Source organism: Prunus avium, chromosome 6 (assembly GCF_965620075.1).
Source record: "Prunus avium chromosome 6, drPruAviu1.hap1.1, whole genome shotgun sequence".
Lineage (NCBI taxonomy): Eukaryota > Viridiplantae > Streptophyta > Magnoliopsida > Rosales > Rosaceae > Prunus > Prunus avium.
This window is the reverse complement of record NC_142289.1, coordinates 15,623,250-15,644,303: the sequence shown is the minus strand read 5'-3', so window position 1 is coordinate 15,644,303 and position 21,054 is coordinate 15,623,250. Positions and strand designations below refer to the sequence as shown.

Sequence of the window (21,054 nt, the reverse complement as noted above, 5' to 3'; positions counted from 1 at the left end):
GCAAGTAGCCTGGTTGAAGGGCTAGCCCATGGATGGAGATGGATTTTGCATTATTTTATGGCTATATTTGGCTTATGGCCAATGTCTAAAATATCGATAGTCCAAAAACACAGATATTTCGATTGAAATATCGGAAAATTATCAATATTGATAAATTGAATAAAAACCATAGAAATTGTAAGAAAAACTTGGAAATTTTTCTTAAAACTTTGGTACGAACGCCCAAACACAAAGTCATTCTTTCTTTCTTCACCACCTACCTAAAAAAATATGCAATTGTATAATATAATATAATATTCAATTAATTGTTGGCACTTACAGAGTTGAACTAAGAAGGGAAGGAAAGGAAAGGAAAGGAAAGGAAAGGAAGGATGCCAAGTCCAAGCTGCAAGTGTGAGAGAGAGAGAGAGAGAGAGAGAGAGAGAGAGAGAGATTTAATTATATATATTGAAAAGGAAGGCATTTAGTCAATTATCTATTACTTTAACATAAAAAAAATTGGAAGGAAATGCATTGTATGATGGATTTAACTTATTTAAGTTGATTATATAGCGAGCTAACAAACAATAACACCCCTTGAGGTTTTCGGCTTTTTCACAAAACTCCTTGAGGTTTTGAAAATTACAAAAACGCCCCCCTAAGGTTTTAAATTGTTTTAACAAAACTCATTTTCATTGATTTTCATCTAAAGATTTTTGATGATTTTATACAAAAAAATTCTCTAAATGACAAAGTTGGCCTTTGAGATTAGATTGCATATACTTCATTGATGTTAATTTTGAAATTTGTATAAGTTTTTTTTTTCAATAAAATCATTAATTTTTGGACAAACAATGAACAAAAAGGGGTTTTGTGAAAACAAACTGAAACCTTAGGGGGTGTTAGCGTAATTTTTTAGACATGAGGGGGGTTTTATGAAAACACAAGAAACCTCAGTGGGTGTTAGTGTAAATAACTCTTCAAACTTTTCACTGTCTTCATCAAGGGCGGAACCAAGAATTTTTCGGTGGGTGGGCTAGTTAAAATTTAATGATATTTTTACCTTTGCAATTTGAATACATTAAAATTTCTTGACATCAACCGAATAAACTTCTAAAATATCAAGTGCAAAAATATAAATAATTATGTTTCACATATAAATAATTAGTTGTAAACACAAGAACAATATAATTAGGTTAACGTATTGTTCATTCTTGAAAGAGAATGCAAGTAAATTTGAAAAAATAATATGTCTCTAATGTGTTGTAGTTGATGGTGAGCCATATAAGTTTTTTTTTCCTTCTTAAAAAATCTTTTGCCACAAGCAGCAAATAAAGAAAAAAAGACAGCAGACTTTGAGAAAAAACAAAACAAAAGGCAATAGATTTTGCAAAGGAAAAAACCAAAAGGCATGACACTTGTGGTTTATTACTAGTTTTTCTTCAAAACTTACTGGGCTATAGCATACCACAGCCTTGGCTGTGGTTTCGCCCCTAGTCTTCATCATCTCGATATTATTGATATTATCGATATTATAATGATATTATAACGATATTTTGGTCAAATGTTGTTGAAATGTGAGAGAAATTATCGACGTCGATATTTTTCGATATTATCAATACTTATATAATATGTGTATGGATATCTTCCAAAATATCATATACCCGTAAAAACGATAATATCCTCAATATTTCATTGATATTATCAATATTTTAGTCCTTACTTATAGTCTATGACTGGAGATGGTCTTACCTTGTATTAAAATAATAATAAAAAGTAGACAAAAGCCTTCTTGCTCTCTCCATCACCACCATCCCGCGCTTATTCAAAGCGGAAGCGACATAACCAAACGGACTTCACTATCCGAGTGGAGTGGGTGGGTTCCCATACTCTGTTCGTTTGCAGTTCCTCCCATTTCCCAAATGTCGGAGCCAATCATTCTCTCCGACGAAGAAGACCAGAATGCCCTCTCAACCCCTTTCCAACCATTCCACTGTAAGAAACGCCGAACCCAACTGGACCCAAACCCAATCCCTACGGTTCTGGTCCTCGACGACGACCCGACCCCACAGAAGCAGCCCGGCCCCATCTCCACTCCTGACTTCGTCCCGGAGACCCCCATGTCTGATCTCGCAATTGTGAAATGCACCAAAGCCCCTTCCCACTTCCAAGCTAGGGTTTCAGACTCCGAGCACAAGTTCCCTGGTTGGTTGATTTGTGTTATTTCACCGATTTGAGTGCTTTTGGAAATTCTTATTTGCTATATTTTGTTTTTGTTTGAATTAATTATTTATGCATTGCTTGTTATATTATGATAATTTTTACGTCTTTTTGGTTAAACTTGATTCTATTCAAGGTTTTGTTTGTTTGTTTGTCTTTATCATCAATACTGTTCTTCTGTATGTTGAATCAGTTGTTTAGTGTTTTGCTTCAAGTTATTTGTGTGTGCGTATTAAGTGTTTTGGCATTACAGTTCTGTTACGATCAATTGGAATATAGGTTCGACGATCACTTGGCATTATAGTTTTGAGTTCCATTTATCTGTTCTTCAAAATTTTAGTATTAAGCCCTAATGCTCAACTGTGAAATCCCTAAATTTGAGTAGACGGGAATTGGGAGATGGGTCAGTGACTGAAGATGATGGAAAAATTGAGGAAGAAGTAATCAGCTTTTATAAAAGGGTTTATACAAAAGAAGAAAACACAACTTGGTTAGAGAGACCTTTTCAGGACGATGAGATGATGAAGGCAATTTGGGACTGCTGCAAGGATTAGTCACCCGGTCCTGATGGTATTTCTATAGCAGTTTATCCAGTGTTACGCTGTGTTGATGGTGGACTTGATGAAGTTTTTGAGGAATTTTATAGAAGTGGGGTTGTCAATGAGATCACTAATGAAACATACATTTGCCTTATTCCAAAGAAAGCGGATGCATGCAAGTTTGGAAAGGTTTTGCATCAAGCTTGTACAAGATTATCTTGAAGGTTTTGGCTCTGAGATTGAAGCAAGTATTAGAGGATACAATTTCCTTCTGGTCAAGGAGCTTTTGTTAAAGGAAGGCAGATATCAGAGGTGGTCCTACTGAATATGTAATGGTGGAGGAAGTGAGAAAGTAGAAAGAAGGGCTAGTCTTTAAATTAATTTCCAAAAAGTGGATGTACACAAGTTTTGAAAGGTTTGGCATCAAGCTTGTACAAGATTATCTCGAAGGTTTTGGCTCTGAGATTGAAGGAAGTATTAAAGGATACAATTTCCTTCTATTCAAGGAGCTTAGGTTAAAGAAAGGCAGATATCAGAGGTGGTCCTAATGAATATGTAGTGGTGGAGGAAGTGAGAAAGTAGAAAGAAGGGCTAGTCTTTATGTTGATTTCAAAAAAGCTTACGACCAAGTGGATTTGAATTTTTTGCATTTTGTGTTGGGGAAAAAAGGATTTGGGAGTTTGGAGGAAGTGAATGAGGACTGTATGAAATTTGTTAGTTTTTCTGTAATTATTTTCGTTTAGTTGCTGACATTTTGAGCGTTAATGTTGAAATCTTTGTTTAGTTTGCAATATTAAACATAAATATATATATATATAATTTTTTTTTTCACAGCCATACAGCTCAGCGTTAACTTTGACCTTACTGGCCTTTTGTTTACATTCAGGTGTTAATGGACTGATATGTTTGGAATCTGATAATGAGCCTAAAAGTGGTCATGCAAGGAAAAAGGGGAAGGAGATTGAATCCATCGTTAGTGGGTGTGATGTGGTGAAGGACTTAGATTGGAGGTTTAGTTTTGTCGAGTCCACATGTTCTCTTGGTATGTTTATGTTGTATTTGGCATTCCTTTGGTTAAGGTTGGGTGTTTGCCTTTATTTATTATTTTTGAATTTGAGAATATTTAACAAATGATCCACTCCCTGGAATATGTTATCCATTTAATTGGACTCATTAAATACATGTTTATCAGGAGATGCTGAGCTAGCACATATGTCTGAAGGGAATTTTTCACTATCTACTTTGCAAGATGATATTGATCAGGTATTTTGTCCCAATGCATTGTGGTAATTTCCTGTTTTTTTCTTTTATTTAAGGATTATCTATTTTGTGGCTGTGGACAAGAAACACCTGTGGCTTCTATTCCCAGTTAGGGTCAGAGGTTATAATTTCTATATGTGCAATTGACATTCTGGTCTTTCATGTTTAATAATTATGCTTCATAATTCAGAGACATGCTTCTAGTTACAAGTGTGTTTTATTTTGTTAATTTCTATAAGGGGCATTGCATTTTCTAGAATTTAGGCATTACATGGTTCCAAACAGTACCAACTTGAAACATTACTCCTCAAGTACCTAGTTATCTTTTACTTATCCAAAACTTGATGAGTTTTAAATTATTCTGATTTGGATGTGAAGTATTGAGGAAGACATTTCAGATAGGACTAATGAAAGTCCAAGAAAATGTGGATTGCAATGGATGTTGTGGAAGTCTTTATAAAAAACATGGAACTTAAATTATATTTTCCTTTGGTAGTTTTGTATATAAATGAGTACATAATTTTTTTTTTAAATAAGTAAAAAAATATTAATAACCTTCTAAAAACACAACACGTACCAGTGAAGAAAAAAGGTTGTGGACATGTTGTCCACTGCATACAAGATAATAAGCACAGCCCGCCAATCTGCAAGGATAACAGCGAGCTAAATCCCAAAACTCAGGAGAAACCAATGCACCATAGTGAAGTTGAAAATCTTACTCTATTCAAAGAATCTCTTTCCCCTAATCTCTATAATTTTAAAACATTCTATTGCTTCTTTCCAACCAAATCACCCATAGCTTCCAACACCTCACAGTTTTAGATCATCTTTGCTCTTTTCCTCCCTCAATCTGGTGGAATAACCCAGCTCAGTTCTGCCTCCTTAAACAATCTCCTCTACAAATTTACAGCATCATGAGAACAAGTTTCTAGATCCTCTGCATTTCTGTTTACCAATCAAGAAAAATGTTCTCTGTACTTTATGATTTCATCAACCGTAGCTGAAGTTTTTCTATATGCTATTTTGCTTATAACATATTGACATTAACAGTCCAACTGTAGTACCAGTCTTGTAGTATAGCAATCATCTGGTTATGTCTAATTTCCCTTCTCCCACTTTTTCTCGCACTCGATTGTCTAAACTTAAAATGCATAATAGTTGGGAAAATCAAGCTATTTGTGGACAGTTTTCTGTTGTTTGTCATTCTTTTCCTGCGGGCATTTGCTCTCTGAATTCAATTATTATATGTGTATTCATGAGACCCCGTAATGTTTCACTTCTTTATGTGCTCATTTTTAAGGAAGGTGTGGTGTGGTGTTGATGAGGACATCACTTTTTAATTTCTGCTATTTCACACATCCAAATCCTCAAATGCAATGTCATGATGAGATTAGGTACTTGATTATCCAGAAAATAGAATGGATCAGATGGGAAACATTATGAAGCAGAGAAGGACAACAGCTATTACTGATAATGAAAACATTACAAAAGAAGCAACAGGAAGAAGGAAGCTGACAAAAGAGGAAAGAACGCGCTTAATGGAAGAAAAGAAGCTAAAGAAGATAGTAAGTTCTTCTTATGATCAGTACTGCATTTTTTCTAACAGAACAATAAGCTGATTGATATCCATGAAAAACAGCAAGAGAAATTGCAAAGAGAAGCTCTGAAAGCTGAAGCAGCAGAGTTGAAAAAAATACAGAAAGAAAAGCAAAAGTGGGAAAAAGGGAAGTTTGCCCTAAAATCCATCGTGGCCGAGATTGATTCTAAAGTAGTGGAGTTGGGGTCAGTTGGAGGTGTGGTGTCATTGCTTTTTTTCTCTTGAAGTACTTCGCATGTGTATGTGTCTCATATCCGTTTATATCTGGTAGCTGAGAACTTATTTGAACTTTATTGTAGGAAATTTGCTTACAAGGTTTGCTGAAAAGGGGCTAACATACCGTATAACATCAAATCCAATTGAAAGATCAATTGTCTGGACCATGACTGTCCCAGAACATATTTCACAGGTAATTGGTGTATGGAATGGATGATTTTCTGTATGCATCATCATATCATCTCAGACACTAGTAGTTTTCACAATAGGAAAATTGGCTGGAATTTAAAAATAAAAATAAATTCCGTATGGTTGAACATTATCAGCCTTTGTGCCCTAGTGGATCATAAGATTAGGTCAATTCATTAATTTTATAAAAATAGAAACCATAAAGTTAAAGGTTTATTGTGGGTGTATGTGTGGGTGGAAGGCTCATTATCAAAGGACCATGATGTAAAATGATTGATTGCTATTGTGTTGCATCTTCATGGTTTATTTGAAGATCTTTCTTTAAGGATTTCATGAACATCAGCCTCACAGATCAATATACTTTACATCTCACTATCTCAGAGGCATGCCTGGCATAACCACTAACCATTAGTGTCTCTTGTTGGAATATATGAAAAACATATTAATTTCTCTGCGAAGTAAATGAATTAGAATTTATTTTTGTGCATCTGTTGCTTCTTTGTATCTGCTGTAATTTTTTTTTTTCACATAGATTAACCTCAATATCTAATTGCAGCTTTCTCCTGAAGAAATAGAGATTCAATATATAGTGCTCGTGTATGAAGCTGAAGAGTTTTGTAACCTTGTCATCAATGAATCTCTTTTGGATAATGTTTTTAGTGTTCGAAGTCGTTATCCATCGTATACAGTGTGTTATCTTACAAATAGGTTGATGGCATACGTTAATAAAAGGTGAGGTTGCTGAAGATCCAAGGTTACCATTGTGCATCTGTAGCTCATTTACTTAGCTAAAGATATGCATTGTATCTTGTATTGAAATTTTTTTGCTGCCATTTGACTTATTTCATCTTCTGAGAGTGTTATATGTTAAATCTTTGAGGTATGCTGCATAATGGTTAACACAATTTAGATAAACATAGTTGATTACGTAGCTAAAAGCTTGCATGTTCTTTTTCCTTTCAGTAAGTAATTAGAATTTTATTCAAATAGGAGCAAGTGATAAGTAATTGGAACAGATTAATATAAAAGTCAAGCTTTGTTATCTGCCTTTTAAACAGATGGAGCTTATGCAATGTTCAATAAAATGTATAGGCTTGTTGAGTATTATTGATTGATTATAAATACCTGTTGAACCAGTGTTTTGTTATATTGTAGAATATCACATGAAGAAAACTACTGTATGATGTAAAAAAAAAAAAAAAAATTGTCATTCAGTTCAGCGTACTTTTGATATGAACGATAGAATGTTTAGCTTTATGAGTGACATATACCTAACATTTACTCATTTGTGTTATCCGTAGAAAATCTTGAATGTGTTTTTGACATGCAACGGTATTTTCTCAGATTTTGTCGGAAATAAGTTTATCTTTTTTATCTTTCATTGTATAAAATTTACAGTTTGTGATGACCTGCCAATTGCTATCTTTATTTTCTGCTCTACTATAATATGCTAGTATGGGTTTGTGCATACTGAAGATCTGCATCACATTGATTTTTTTACAATGTTAGGGAACAAGAGCTGTACAAGAACCCAACAAATCATAGCGGCCGGAGACGCCCACCTGTTGAGGAGGTTGAACTACTAACATTAAAATACTTGGGATTGCAAGACATTAACGCTTTTTGGCCGTTCATATATGTCTTGCAGAACAGTGGATCTTTAATTGTTTAGTGTCCTGACTTCTTTCCTTTTTAACAGGCGCTCGCAAAATTGACCACTAATTTTTTTAAAGTACACTCCAGGCAGTGCATAGATGAGGCTGAACTTGCTGAACATGTTGTTGGTTTAACATGCAGCCTGTCATCCTGCCAATTTAGGTATTTGTTGATTTTACTTTTCTAAACCTTATACATGCTTATACATTATGCACTTTCATTTTCTTTAAAAAGTTCTGTCTGAGGATCACATAGCTTACTCATGTTTCAAACTTCCAAATTATTTTTTCGTTTTATTTTATATTACCTAGAAAATAATAGTTCTGTCATTTGGTACAGTTATTTTTTTCATTGTAAAACGACAAATGCTCTCTCTTTCCATCGGAATTTTCACATTTTAACTGGTTGATATTTTGATTCTACCTTTTGCTTTATGAAATTGCAGAAAGAAGTTAACGAGACTGGATGTAAATGCTAATGGATCCCTTATCCCTAAGGACTGCCTTGACCGAAATTTAATTAAAAAGAGCCCATGGTGAGTAGCATGATGTTAACAGATTGATCATCTAGAATTAGAAGATAACAAGATAGCAGATTCAGAAGGCAGAAGTCTGGATTGTGATTAAAAATTAAAGATGTGACTTTGTATGATGAATGTAGCAACCAGTGATAACGTGAAGCCTACTTTTAGGGGTCTGAACTGCTTAGGGCCTGTTTGGGACACTTCTACTTGCTGGAAGCACTTTTGTTAGAAGCACATCAAAATTTTTATTGAAAATCCAATTGCTTCCTGGAAATGTCTGGAAGTGCTTCCCTTAACTATTCTGTTATACACGGCCAAAAACACTTTTGGTTTTGTGATTTCGCTTTTAGCCCTTCTAAAAGCACTGTCAAATAGACCCTTAATTATTGTTCCCAGCACCAAAAGTAATGCATCATTTTAGAGTGTACAGATTTTATTCATCTCCTATGGTTGTTATGATGGTGGTTCTACTTATGTCATTTGATATACTTTCTTATTTCCTCAAGGGGATATAGTATCTTTGAATTCACTTTCTGGTGTTAAAGACTTGTGATCTAGGTGTTGTGACCCTCTTGCAGGTCTAGATATAGGCCGATGAGGTTGCTCTATCTCCTTTTGAGGACGGTTTGATCGGACAGAAAGGAGAAGAGGAACCATGATGAAAGTGAGAGGATAGAGAAACCTGCAAGCCTAATTGTCTAGTTAGTTGGGACTAATCCCCCTTCCTCCAAGCCCTCCAACCATTGCCCCCACAAAATTGGACCATGGCCTTCCGAATTCAAACTGGATTTCTGGAATTCTAGGAATATTGATGACTTTAATTTTAATTAATTTCCCAAACACCAGCATGCAACAGTTTACTTGGTCTTTTTTTTTTTTTTTTTTCCTATTAGTGTTCTCAACTAATGAATGCCAAAGCAATTTTGGTAGACACTAGGTAAAACATTTTGTTGAACAAGCCTTCTCTGTACAAACTAATATGATTTGTATGTTTTTCGTAAGTTTATCCATTTTATACGTGAGTACTTTATGTTTGTTCCTAATATCTGCATCCAGGTTAAAAGCTTTGGTAGCTATCCCTAAGGTACAGCCACGATTTGCTATTGCTATATGGAAGAAGTACCCTACCATGAAATCTCTTTTGAGTATTTACATGGACCCAAATATATCAGTAAGTATAGTACGCCTTTTTCTGAGTGTGTACATGGATCCAAATGTATTAATAAGTATGGGCTTCAAGCTCTCCGGATTTTAGGGGCACTCCTTTTTTAAGAACTTTTTTTTTGTTCAAATTGGACTGCAGTTGTTTATTAGAGTTCTTTTGTTTCTTTACTGGTTCTATGCTATTTTTAAGGTTTTGATGCTGTTTTACAGGTCCCTAGTTCTTTGCTCCTGTGGACATGTTGTCTATTGTTTTGTGCTGTTGCTCTCTTGTTAATGAAATTTTGTTTCCTATCAACAAAATAAATAAAAATTGTGGACCGATACCTTAGTAAGCAAGTTAAAGTTTTGAACATAGCCTCACCCATTGGTCTTGTAGGAGTCTTGGGCTTGTTTGGAAGATGGAATCTGTAATTTTGGGTTACATCTGGCTACTAGTCTGTTTTGGGAAATAAAGAGAGATTAAGAAATGCAATCGAACTCCCAAGTTCTGAAAGGAATTAATAGTCACTATCCTCTTGGTTAAAACATTTCAAGGAGGAAGGGGGAGCAATTGGCGATAGAGTTAGACTGCTTGCTTCTCTCTGGGCATCTCTGTCAAAACCTTTTAAGAACATTCCTTTCAGAATAATCATTTTTTATCCCGAGGGGGGAGGGGGGAGGGGGGAGTTTTGTACTGAGGGCTTACTGGATTACGGTTGATTGACTTCTGTTTCAGGTGTATTGACTGGGTTAGAGTGTTTTAACTGTTGTTTTAAGTGTCTGATGGACCACTCTTCCATGTTTCTTATTGTTCCTTTTGATTTTAACTCTGTAAAACATGTATTTCTAATAAAGTAAAAATTGGATGGGTTTTCTGCTTCTTGAATAACCATGTATAGTTTGTGTAATGCATATGACAACTGAATAACATGTTTTGTTAGTGATATATATCTGCTCGAGAAGTAATTAGAATACAACCATGAAATTCCAATAGAAATGGATTTTGATTATTGTATGGCCATTGTTCTATGCCATTTTGAACATAATTGCTTTAATTGTCTCTTAAAAACAGAAAGAAAAAAAAAAGGAAATTGCTTTGATTGAGTTCATTGAGAAAACAATTTGGAGGTTAAGTCGCCATGTATAGTTGGTTGAAATATACCGACTCGCATGCTTATTGCTTATGCAATATATGTTGATATTGTTACAAGATGAGCAGCTTGCAATATATGTTGATATTGTTAAAAGATGAGCAGCATGCACATGCCTTTCAGTCTGCTTCATCAGTTTGAGTAAAACAATGAATTTTTTGTTCTATTTGCTTTTCTCTGCAGGTTCATGAAAAGGAATTTCTGCTGAAGGACTTGACAACGGAAGGTTTACTTGGTGATGATAGAAGATTAGGTGAAGTTTGTTCCAAGAGAGTGTACAGAATACTTATGGCACAAAGTGGATGCATCAAAACTGATGATGTCGAGGATGGTGCTGATTTCTTCAGGCGTTAAATTTCACTTATATGGGCAAAATCAGGTGCGCATATGCTTGTTCCTCTTCATCTAAAAATTTATTCTGCATTAGAGCCATTTCTTTTTGTTCTTTCTGTGTCAAATACAACTATTCAATTAATTTCCTCTTTTGTCCCTTTTTGTTAGTAAAGCAGCAAATATTTTACTTGGATGATGAGTTAAGTTTTATAAAAGGTCAATTACAAAATGCAGACCTGATTTATAGGTCGATTTCAATTTAGCACCCGATCTATAAATTCATTCAATCTACACCTTCCATCACTCTGTGCAGATGTTGCTATTTTACTCTGTTCTTGTTATTGCTTCTGCTTCATCAAGATCGTACATAGAAGTTTGGAACTGTGTCTAGAGTGGAAGGTCACTTTTCCTACCATGTTTTTCTTACTGTGCTGCAAATTGGAATCCGTGTGAGATTTGAGTGTTTTTTTTTAAACCCTAAATAAATTATTATTCTAAAATGCCAAGGTGTCTAGCCGAGTGGAAAAGGCTCAGGTTCAAATACCATGACACATTGGCAATGTGTGCGTAAGAAAACCCCCCTTTCTCTTCCTAACTTTGGTAAAAAAATAATAATAATATAAAAGAAAAAGTAAAAAATAAAAGATAAATTTTAAAATTCTAAAATGAAATTGGGCCTTGTGGGCTTCACAACCTTATGAAAATTATGGTGGGCCATTCAACTCCTTTCCACACCAATATTGGTGGGTTCACTCCTCCACTAAGCCAACCCCACACACATTGCCCCTACCACTACTAATTGATACCCAAATGATACATCAGTAGTGGGTTATCCTATTGAACAGTAAAACAGGTCCACCACCATCTTGGTCCACGTGTACTCTCTCTCTCTCTCTCTCTCTCTCTCTCCCTCTCTCTCTCATGATTCCATTTCATATAACGAGGAAAGCACAGTACCTACTCCACCTATGGTGTCACCAAACTTCTCCACTAAGAAAAAAAAATGTCTACTTTGTTGTGTATAATTATTTGCCTCCTAATTGCACCTTGTATACTGCTTTCTTATTATGATAATTTTGTTTTAAATTTCAGTATTTAGTACTTGTATTGGACGCTATAAAAGACATTTAGAGCATCCGAGTTTAATTGATTTTGTGGGTGGCAAATGCTCATTGCTCATAAATTACATAGCATATTCCGTATGAAATTATCTAAGCAACTGCCCTGAGTAGTATTATTAATTGTCTGCCACCATATCCAAACTTAGATTTTGTCCTGCGCACAATTCCCAATAATTCAATTCTTTAATCATCAAAGGCATCTCATGGCCCATGCATACCGCACTTGGTTATTTGGGTTGCTATTCTGAGTTTCTCACACCGCATATATATTTGGAACTGAAAGGTACTCTTGTAAGGCCTCCCTCTCCCTGAGCAAGTTCTGAAATGGAGAAGAGCAAATCATTTTCCGGCTACTACTCGACCGGCTACACAGAAGCCCGGTTTGGGTTTGAGGACCGGTCGAAATCATACAGCTTCAATGGTCCGGTCAGCTGCAGCAAGGTAGATGAGTTGTCTTCAACATCTGGCAATCCAGAGCTGGAGAGAAGGAAGAGGGTGGCAAGCTACAACATGTATGCTGTGGAAGGTAAGTTCAAGTCGTCGTTGCGCAACAGTTTCAAATGGATCAAGGGCAAGTTTGTTGACAACTTCTACGATGAGTAGTGAACTAAACCGAATCCTTTTACTTTTTTATTTTCTTGTCAAAGTCAAGTAAGGTTCCAATTACTGTATAGTTTGTTTAAGCTAAATGGGTGAAAATATGAACTTAAAACATTGTTTGTCAAGACCTGGTTAATTTGTAACGAATTTCTTGGGATTGAATCCAATGATTGATATGTAAAATGGTTTTGACTACTCTTGAATTAAGCTGCTCTTGCAGAGGAACATGCTTCTTTTCCGTTGCTATCTGTTTCTTTTTCTGTATTTTAAGCCTAGCCTTATATTTATTTATTTATCCAGATGTATAATTGTTTGTCTTCTATGGTTATTGATGCTTTAGGTTATCATATCACAATATCACACAAACGTAATCATCTGTGATATTAGCTTCTACTTTACGGTACTATATCTAAAATTACAACAATTACCAACAGATGTGTGGGATTCAGTCCTTTAGGATTGGACAACTTACTTTCAATACCCTTTAGTCTTACTTCATTCTTCATCAACTAGAACCTCCGCTATGTTAGGGTAGGTTTTCAATTCCTTTCATTCCGAATTTCCTATAACTTCTATGCCAAACAAAAGAAGAAAAACAGTCCTTACCTTCTCTAGATTTAGCAAATAGTCCTTCATTAAATCTACAAATGAAAGAGCACTATAGGGGGCATGCACACAGCCGAAGTCCTTTTAAAGTACGAACGATTATTATTCAATCTAAGATAGCTTGAGTAAAATCACCAAGTAAACCCTGCACAAGACAACAATCAGATTATCTGAGGGAAATCGGTATGCTACCAGTCAAAAACCTTGTGGCTCTAAAATCATATCAGAATTTTAACAGTTAATTCAACAGAGTTTTCTTTGTATAAGGACAAGTGTCAATCCCATGTGAAGGGAGAAGGTGACCTATTTGTAAGGTTTCTTGGGGTCCAAGGTAATATTAAACATAGGGCATACAGAGAACCAAGTCCACCAACTCTTAGCGTTGGTGGCGGCCCCAGGAAAATTGGGGTTTCCTGTTAGTTTAGAGGATTGAGAAGAAACAAAAAGTATGCGTATATTGATATTTCAAACGAAGCAATTAAGGAAGCGATTAGTGAAGGTGATCTGGGTCATGATTGAGGATGAATGAGGTTGGGTTGGAGCTAATTAATGCTTGATGGAGAGACTTAAGGCATGATGGAGGCATGAATCTACTGGCTGCCTTCAAAATTCTTCAGCAGCTCCTATGTCGGATTCTTTATGGACTTTTCTGATGCAAGCATTGGCATAAAATCCTCTGCCAATTATTTTGGAGTGTGTTTTGGGTTTAAGGGTTAAGCATTTTGGCCCCTCCCATGATTCTTGTCTTCATTTGTTGAGATTTATTGAATTTTTCTCCTTCACCAAGGATTTTTTTGGTCTACCAGAGATACCAGGCTAACTTTCCCTCTTTGTATTTTTATATTATTATTATATTTTTTTTCTTAGCTTGGGTTAGCATGCCGTACTTTCTTTAGTGCCTCCGCTTGTACCCAGTTGAAGCTTCCGATACATTTGGCGCCTAATGGTCTTTCAACTTACTGCAGTCAAATCCCGGCCACATTGTTCAAACTCAGACCGAAGTCTAACATCAAATTCGACCACTGCTTCCAAATTTAACTTGCCTCTCTGGCTCACCCCTGATGGTATGGTATCCGGGACAAATCTAGAACAAACACATGTAAAGTACTGGTACAAATTTGTTAGCAAATCATGTCTATGGTCCAATCCAACACAATTGTTTCTTGGACAAGTTTAGAATAAAAGATCATCGATATATTACTACTTCTCTGTAATCGTTAGTTCAGTGCAAAACTAACTTCCCTTATCAATGTTCCCTAGAGAATTTTGCATAAGTAATTTAGTAAAGAAAGGGTCCCAGATACAGATTTATTTATAGCACAAAATCATACAAGGGGAAAACTGAGACCGAAAACAAGTGGGGAAAAGAATTATAAGCTTCTAGGCCAGGACTAGAACAGCTTGAGGTGATAAAGATTTGTTCCAATTGTCTATTCTTTGTCCAGTCCCAACAGTTATCACATCTTCTCCGGATCAAGATTTCGGAAGTCCAATGTAGAATGAGATCTGCGATAATAGGACAGTGCACTGCCTTCAGTATGGTTGATGATATCTGTTATAGAGGCATGCAAGAGGGGAAAGTCCTTGATCTTTTTAAGAACATCAGGGTTGATGTTCTTGAGAGCATTAGGATGACCCTCAGTGGTCGAGAATCGTTTTTTATGAGAACGGGTTATTGGAGAAAGAGATGCATGCAAGTTCTCAAATATGCTTGGTTTAAAACTGGAGGAAGTGCTGCTTCTTGCACTGTTGCTCCCCATCTCTTGGCCATGCATGCTTCCCATCTCTTGGCTATGCATGCTTTCCATATCATGGCTGTGCGAACTTCCCGTAGCTTGGCGGCACATGTTCGGTTCTGCATTCTTTTCCAGCAGAAACTAAAGAAAGAGAAAAGGATTTACATCATGAGCTATATATCATATACCGTATAACTTCATAAATAGGAAAAGTAATTCAAAATTGAGTCTGATTAATCAAACAAAAATGCGAAACTAAGGATTTACCTTATTAGAAGATTCAAACTCTCCTCTGACCTCTTGGACCTTTCTTTGATGACGTTCACGATTTGTTTGAGACAATTGTTTTGGTTTGGAAGCCCTCCTTATATCAGATGGAAAAGCACAATTAAAGTAATTCATACATTGGGTGTGTTGACAACCCATAACATCCATTTTATATCTAAACAAGATAATTTAAATCCATTGTGGTTTTGTAGCATTTAATTGAAAGTACTTGCCACTTTCAGATTTTCTTTTGTTTTAGATTCTGGGAAAGCTTTTGTTCATTGCTTCTTTTCCTACAGTCTTTTTTTGTGAGGCTCGTTTCTGCAACGTCTCCATTACTGAAAATGAAAGTTTTTCCTCTAAATGGGACTAGAACATAATGGACAAATTTGTACTCAATTGAACACCATTTAAAAAACCTAAAAGAGCAGATTCTAAGTTTCTAACATCTTACGTAGGAAGGAAAAAGGGAATTTAAAATGCTAATGAATTGGAAAATTTAAAGGTTATCTTTGTGTTATAAAAAAGAAAGATTTTTTTTTTTGGTTACACATACAAAAGTAAGATTTCAAATGGTAAAAGTTTAATAAAAAGGGAAATTAGTAAAACATATATCTTAATTTTTCATCCAATCTTTCTTCTTTCAGCCTATTATTTATTAAATAAACAAAATAATGACAGTAAATTGCATGTTATCAATTTAAATAGCATACTTCCTCCGATCCCTGGTGTGAATCCACTCATCCTCCCCTTTATACATTACCGGTAGAGCTGAAAGGTCACATGCCAACGGACTTGAACTAAAGAACTGAAAGCAGAAAGAATTTAGTATTTATAAATACATGTTGAGCAGATGTACATCAAACAATCAAAAGGAAAATACTAAAATATATCACTAAGACATCTTTCCTTTCTCATTGCGATTTCTTCACTCATTCTGCTCTTAGAGCGACCAAATTTCTGCTTAAAGGTCAAGTTGCCCGCATATACGCAGTTCATACTTGAAATTGTACTCATAAACTTTCATCCAACTCGTAAAGTAAAAGAGTAACAACATGGCATCTTAATTTTATCTCCCACAAAGAAAAATAAATTATGTATCTGGTTGCTGAAACAAATCAAAGATGACATACAACTGATAACGCTAATCCTTTTCACACAGAGAGAGAGAGAGAGAGAGAGAGAGAGAGAGGAGAAATTATGATATGAATTCATCATTATACAAAGCAATGATGACCTGCTAGACATTGACCATAAACTCTTAGTCAATTCAGAACAAATTCATGACTATGTTAATCTAACAAAACAGAGAGATTAAACCTTTCCTGTAGCACTAACTATTCAAACTCCTGATAATTTCACTGCATGAACTTCTTCAGATGCAGAGAATGGGCAAGCAAACTAAAAGAGAAGGGACTAAAAAGAAGGAATGGAAAATATTGATTACACAAAGAAAGAGCTTCCTGTTTGTACTCACGTCACTTTGGAGAGCAGAAGCAGCACTGCCACGAGATGCTGGGTACAGAGCAAGAAGTGTTGTCAAGAGATCAAATGATGATGTTGAGAAGTCCCTAAAGAATTCTTCAAAACTAGGTTTGTAATGTTGTGGTGGTCGGAAGCTTGTTGGTAGCTTCATTTTCTTCCAGTAATCATCTCCAGGTGAACCACAAAGCTTGAAGATCCTATGAAGTTGCTCAACCTGAATACACAAATGCTTAATAGACTAAAAAGTCCCACAAATAAGATGGTTATGTGCATAGGCTTACAGAAAAAGCGTATTTCAGTCATGCATAAAATCAAACCAGAATCCAGTAAAATTTATTTCCAGCATAGAAATTAAAATAAAAAATGAAACTTATGTTGAATAGAAATAAACAAAAACGAAAGTGCTTATGTAGAGAAGAATACATGAAAGATGCAATTGTTTCATTTTGCAGATGCCTATCTAATTGCTCAAGATTTTTGTAATGGTGCGATGATTCATTTGTATTACTAACTCATGTGAGAAGGCAATAGAGCTCATTTAGTTTTCCTGGAAAGTTAGAATGCACAGATAATGAAGTTCAAAGAGAATAACTCACTGTCAAAGCATTTTACCTCTGTTCTCCCAGGCATAACCGCCCTCCCAACAAACATTTCTGCCAATAGACATCCTGCACTCCAAAGATCAATACCAACTCCATAATCTGTAGAACCTAACAATAGCTCTGGCGCTCTGTACCACAGTGTCACAACTCGGCTCGTAAGAGGGCGTTTTTTGGGAGGGAAAAAATTTGCAAGCCCAAAATCTGCAATTTTGAGCATCCCACTTTTGTCTATTAGCAAGTTGGAAGCTTTAATGTCTCTGTGTAGAATCCCATTCTCATGGCAGTGCTGGAGACCAGCAAGCAGCTGCTGCATATAGCACTTCACCTGTACAGAAAGCACCCAAATCAGTCTGATTAAGTTCACGGACACCTAAAATAGAAATAAGCTACAAAAGAACCTCTCTTTTCTCCCTAATAAAAGACCCTCGCCCCGCTTCCTATTCATTTATGTGTGAGGATGGGAAGGCCCTGTTTCTTTTCTTAAGAGGTGATTCCTTGAATTGAGTTTGCAACAATTAGGAATTGAGTTACAAAGTTCAAATAAGTGCTTACAATTTTGCAAAGTTTCCAATGACACAGGAATATTCTTTATCATTTGCAACCTTCATTGTTTCCCACTCCAAAGTTAATTATAGGACTTTCCTGGCCTTATCATGACCTATTCGTGATTAGTTCATGAATTTCACACCTTTCTCAGCAGAATATTACACAAAATTTGAGTTCATCCTTATATTCCCAATACCTACATATAAGAGTTTTTAATTAGCTCTAAGGATGACGAAGAAAAATGCCAACCTGCGGTTCAGTGAGCCTCTGTCCAGGACGTGAGACTACTCTGGTCAAGTCGGACTGCATGAAATCAAAGACCAGATATAGACTGTACTGCATCCTTGATGTAGCTATCCCTTCAAGCTTTATGATATTGGGATGATCTAGCTTCTGTAGCATTGTTATCTCCCTCGCCATAAACTTGACACTCTCTGGCTCTGATGTGTCAAAGCGGACCTTTTTCAAAGCTACAATCTTTTTGGTTTCCCTGTCACGAGCTTTGTACACATTGCTGTAGGTTCCCTGGCCAATCTGCAAAAACCAAATATCGAAGCCCAATTCAGGTATTGTGATGCTCATGTCCTCCAAGAAAGGCAAACAACCTTACGGCACCACTTATTTACCCACCCAACCCCCTCTTTTTCATCTAACACCGGAAGCCGCAGTTTGAATCTTTGGGCAAAACAGGGATAGAGAAAGGATGATGATAGAAAATGTTAAAAAATTGAGCAAAACAAGGGTAGAGGAAGGAAGATGACAGAAATGATAAATAAAGGAAGCTATTCTAGCACGTCAAGTTCCTTCCATTCATACACTCCAGGATACAAAGAACCTTCAAGTAAAAGGTTTAGGAATTCAAAGAGCACCCCCCAAACTCAAAGTACAGGCTTTGAATGTATCAAAATTACAAGTCCACAATAAAGAAGCAATTAAACATAAAATGTGTCAGATGTCAGAACAATGAAAACTCATTTAAACTTATTCATGTCTATCCATCCAGGGAGCAAGGATGACAAGGGTACTCAGCATATACCAAACACTAAGACAAGTGTAAGACATTGGATAATGTCATTGCTCATAATTAAAGAGTACTTGGTAAGTAATTACCTTAGCAAGTTTGTCATAGGAATCAGCAGTCTTAGGAACCAAGCCAGCTAAGACATCTTCAGGCACATTCTCAACAAGCCATTTTGGCCAGCCACCCACAGTATCATCATCTCCTCCAATCTGCTTCAATGTAATCCTTCCTGAAACATTCCCACCATTTTTACCTTTCTCTGTCTCCCTTCCAATCACACCCTCTCCTCCTCCTCCTCCTCCTCCACCACCAGGAACACCAACACCACCATCATCAACAACCTTCTCGTCCCTATTAAACCTCATCACCTTAATATCCTTTCTGGAGTGTTTTTGGCTGATGGGTTTTCCTCCCTTACCTCCCTTGACATACCCATGATCCAATTTCAACTTGCCAAGGCCTTGAAAGCCATGAGTTGGGGAGTTAGTTTTGGCCTGAACACAACCCATTAAGGCTACCGGAAGCAAAAAGTCTCCGGCTGAGTTTGGAATGGACGGTAGCACCTAGGAGGTGACATAGCAATGGTGAAAATCAATGAAGGAGGGCATTGGGAGTGTAGCGAATCTGATGATGATGAAGATGGTGAAAAAGAAATGCGGAAACAAGAGTGATACTGCCGTCCCTCGGCCGGCATTGCCTTGGAATTATGGTAAAGGAGAACGGGAAGAGTGTCATTTCACCACTGTCTTTGCCTGGCTCCGCATTCTCCGCCTTGAGGATATTGAGGGAGTGAACATTGAATAGAGTTTCTTTTTTATTATTTTTTCCTTTCTCCATTATCAACGACTTACTTGGACTGTGTTCTCAAGAAGAATGAAGGTAGAATTAATACCCAAATTTCCAGCGCTCCACAGCTGCCTGCCACCTGCCTCTGCCAGCACACTACATCCCTAAATCATACTATATTTTGGGCATTTCTTCATTAAAACAGGCGGCAAAGGATTGGTTTTCCTTCGGTGAAATACGGGATGAATATAATATGAATTTTAGGCTTTTTAGGAGCGAGTCCTAAACTTATACCCCATTTAAATTGAGTTTTTCTATTTAAATCTCACACTTCTCTTTGTTCATCCCATAATCTAAATTCATCACAACTTTTAATTCAAATTTTCACAATTTCTAAGAAAACCCCAATGTCTTCCCAAACTACCTCTAAATACACACTCAGTGGACCAACAAAAAAAAAAACTCATCAACCTCACACCCCACACCCCGCTATCTTCCCCCTAACCACTCTAAATTCACCTCAATCTCACATTACTTGAGATAAAAACAATGTTGTCAAATGTGTAGCTTAAGGGACTCATACACTCTATCCAAACTCTTGTGTTACATACATGTTAGTCTTTTATGTGCGCAACAGCTTCATGAAGACATGCCAACCATGTCATCCATGATTCTGATGTTAGGTGATGAGCGCCCCTTACCTCAACCCAAAAACCAGGTTTCTCTGGTGGTGAATATTTGTCTGAAGCAAATTCTTCTTCAAGTAAGAACTTAACATCTTCAAATTATGACTCTACCATAATGTTGCTTGGGGCTCGATGAGATGCAATTAATTGTAAATCTTGCACCATGTAATTTATTCAAGCTATTATTCATAGCTGTGTTGGCGTGCAATTTTCCCACGGAAATAGTCAAATTATATAAAAATTGAAATACTAAAACTTAATATGGTGTAGAGGAGTGTTTGTTTTTCTAAAACTTAATATGAAGAGTGGTGGGGTGTGTGGAGTGTGTGTATAGATGTACTAGGGTTAAGTATTAAGTTAGATGACCTTTTTTGTCTTTTTACACAATAATAAAACTTAAAAGCTTAATGATTTAAGTATTGGGGTGAATAAAGAAAAGTGTGGGGTTTAAATAGAAAAACTCTTTAAATTTTGGTCATTCACCTCGAATATTAGGTTTGATAATCCTCAACTTCACTCTCTCTCACCATTTGCCTGGTTGTCATAATATTGTTACATTTTCGGTTAAATATAAGGACAAAATGATCATTTTATGTAGTTTTTACTGCCTTTAACTTCCCTCCCAAACTTGTTACAATCGTCGAAAAATTGAACCCCAAGTCGTTTTACCAAGTCCAATTGTGATAATAAGCAACAACAATGAACTACCCGCACCCACCAATGTCACATTCCGGGATCGGCTCCGCCGTAACACGATATTATCCGCTTTGGACCCCCTTCTCTACTCTCACT

At 36.3% G+C, this 21,054-nt stretch overlaps 2 protein-coding genes across 4 annotated transcripts; one reads left to right on the top strand and one right to left on the bottom strand.

The window, feature by feature from the left end:
- Positions 1–1,744: 1,744 nt before the first annotated feature.
- LOC110771860 (crossover junction endonuclease EME1B-like) lies at positions 1,745–12,350 on the top strand. 3 transcript variants are annotated; one of them, XM_021976216.2, is made up of 13 exons: positions 1,745–2,184; positions 3,625–3,780; positions 3,931–4,001; positions 5,393–5,563; positions 5,638–5,791; positions 5,895–6,004; positions 6,557–6,732; positions 7,510–7,573; positions 7,700–7,818; positions 8,102–8,191; positions 9,236–9,350; positions 10,657–10,852; positions 12,211–12,350. In XM_021976216.2, the coding sequence occupies exons 1-12, from the start codon at positions 1,902–1,904 to the stop codon at positions 10,825–10,827; spliced, it is 1,680 nt and encodes a 559-aa protein (XP_021831908.2). In that variant the 5' UTR covers positions 1,745–1,901; the 3' UTR covers positions 10,828–10,852; positions 12,211–12,350. The 3 variants fall into 3 exon arrangements, with proteins under 3 accessions (XP_021831908.2, XP_021831907.2, XP_021831906.2); XM_021976215.2 differs by lacking the exons at positions 9,236–9,350; positions 12,211–12,350 and having other exon boundaries at positions 1,767–2,184; positions 10,657–10,830; XM_021976214.2 differs by lacking the exons at positions 9,236–9,350; positions 10,657–10,852; positions 12,211–12,350 and adding an exon at positions 8,758–9,220 and having other exon boundaries at positions 1,767–2,184.
- A 1,955-nt stretch (positions 12,351–14,305) lies between these two features.
- LOC110771858 (putative serine/threonine-protein kinase At1g54610) lies at positions 14,306–19,829 on the bottom strand. The gene is made up of 7 exons (XM_021976210.2): positions 18,880–19,829; positions 18,019–18,303; positions 17,234–17,548; positions 16,614–16,835; positions 15,850–15,944; positions 15,137–15,233; positions 14,306–15,010 (listed from the first exon to the last, which is right to left on the bottom strand). The coding sequence occupies exons 1-7, from the start codon at positions 19,297–19,299 to the stop codon at positions 14,591–14,593; spliced, it is 1,854 nt and encodes a 617-aa protein (XP_021831902.2). The 5' UTR covers positions 19,300–19,829; the 3' UTR covers positions 14,306–14,590.
- Positions 19,830–21,054: the final 1,225 nt, after the last annotated feature.

Excerpts from the sequence above, each read along its gene's own strand:
- LOC110771860 (XM_021976216.2), top strand. The coding sequence starts at position 1,902 with ATGTCGGAGCCAATCATTCTCTCCGACGAAGAAGACCAGAATGCCCTC. Across the intron at positions 5,792-5,894 it reads GGAGTTGGGGTCAGTTGGAG|GAAATTTGCTTACAAGGTTT; the intron begins GTGTGGTGTCAT and ends ACTTTATTGTAG. Across the intron at positions 7,819-8,101 it reads CTGTCATCCTGCCAATTTAG|AAAGAAGTTAACGAGACTGG; the intron begins GTATTTGTTGAT and ends ATGAAATTGCAG.
- LOC110771858 (XM_021976210.2), bottom strand. The coding sequence starts at position 19,299 with ATGGGTTGTGTTCAGGCCAAAACTAACTCCCCAACTCATGGCTTTCAA. Across the intron at positions 17,549-18,018 it reads AGAGGCTCACTGAACCGCAG|GTGAAGTGCTATATGCAGCA; the intron begins GTTGGCATTTTT and ends CTTTCTGTACAG. Across the intron at positions 15,234-15,849 it reads CACACCAGGGATCGGAGGAA|GAGGGCTTCCAAACCAAAAC; the intron begins GTATGCTATTTA and ends ATCTGATATAAG.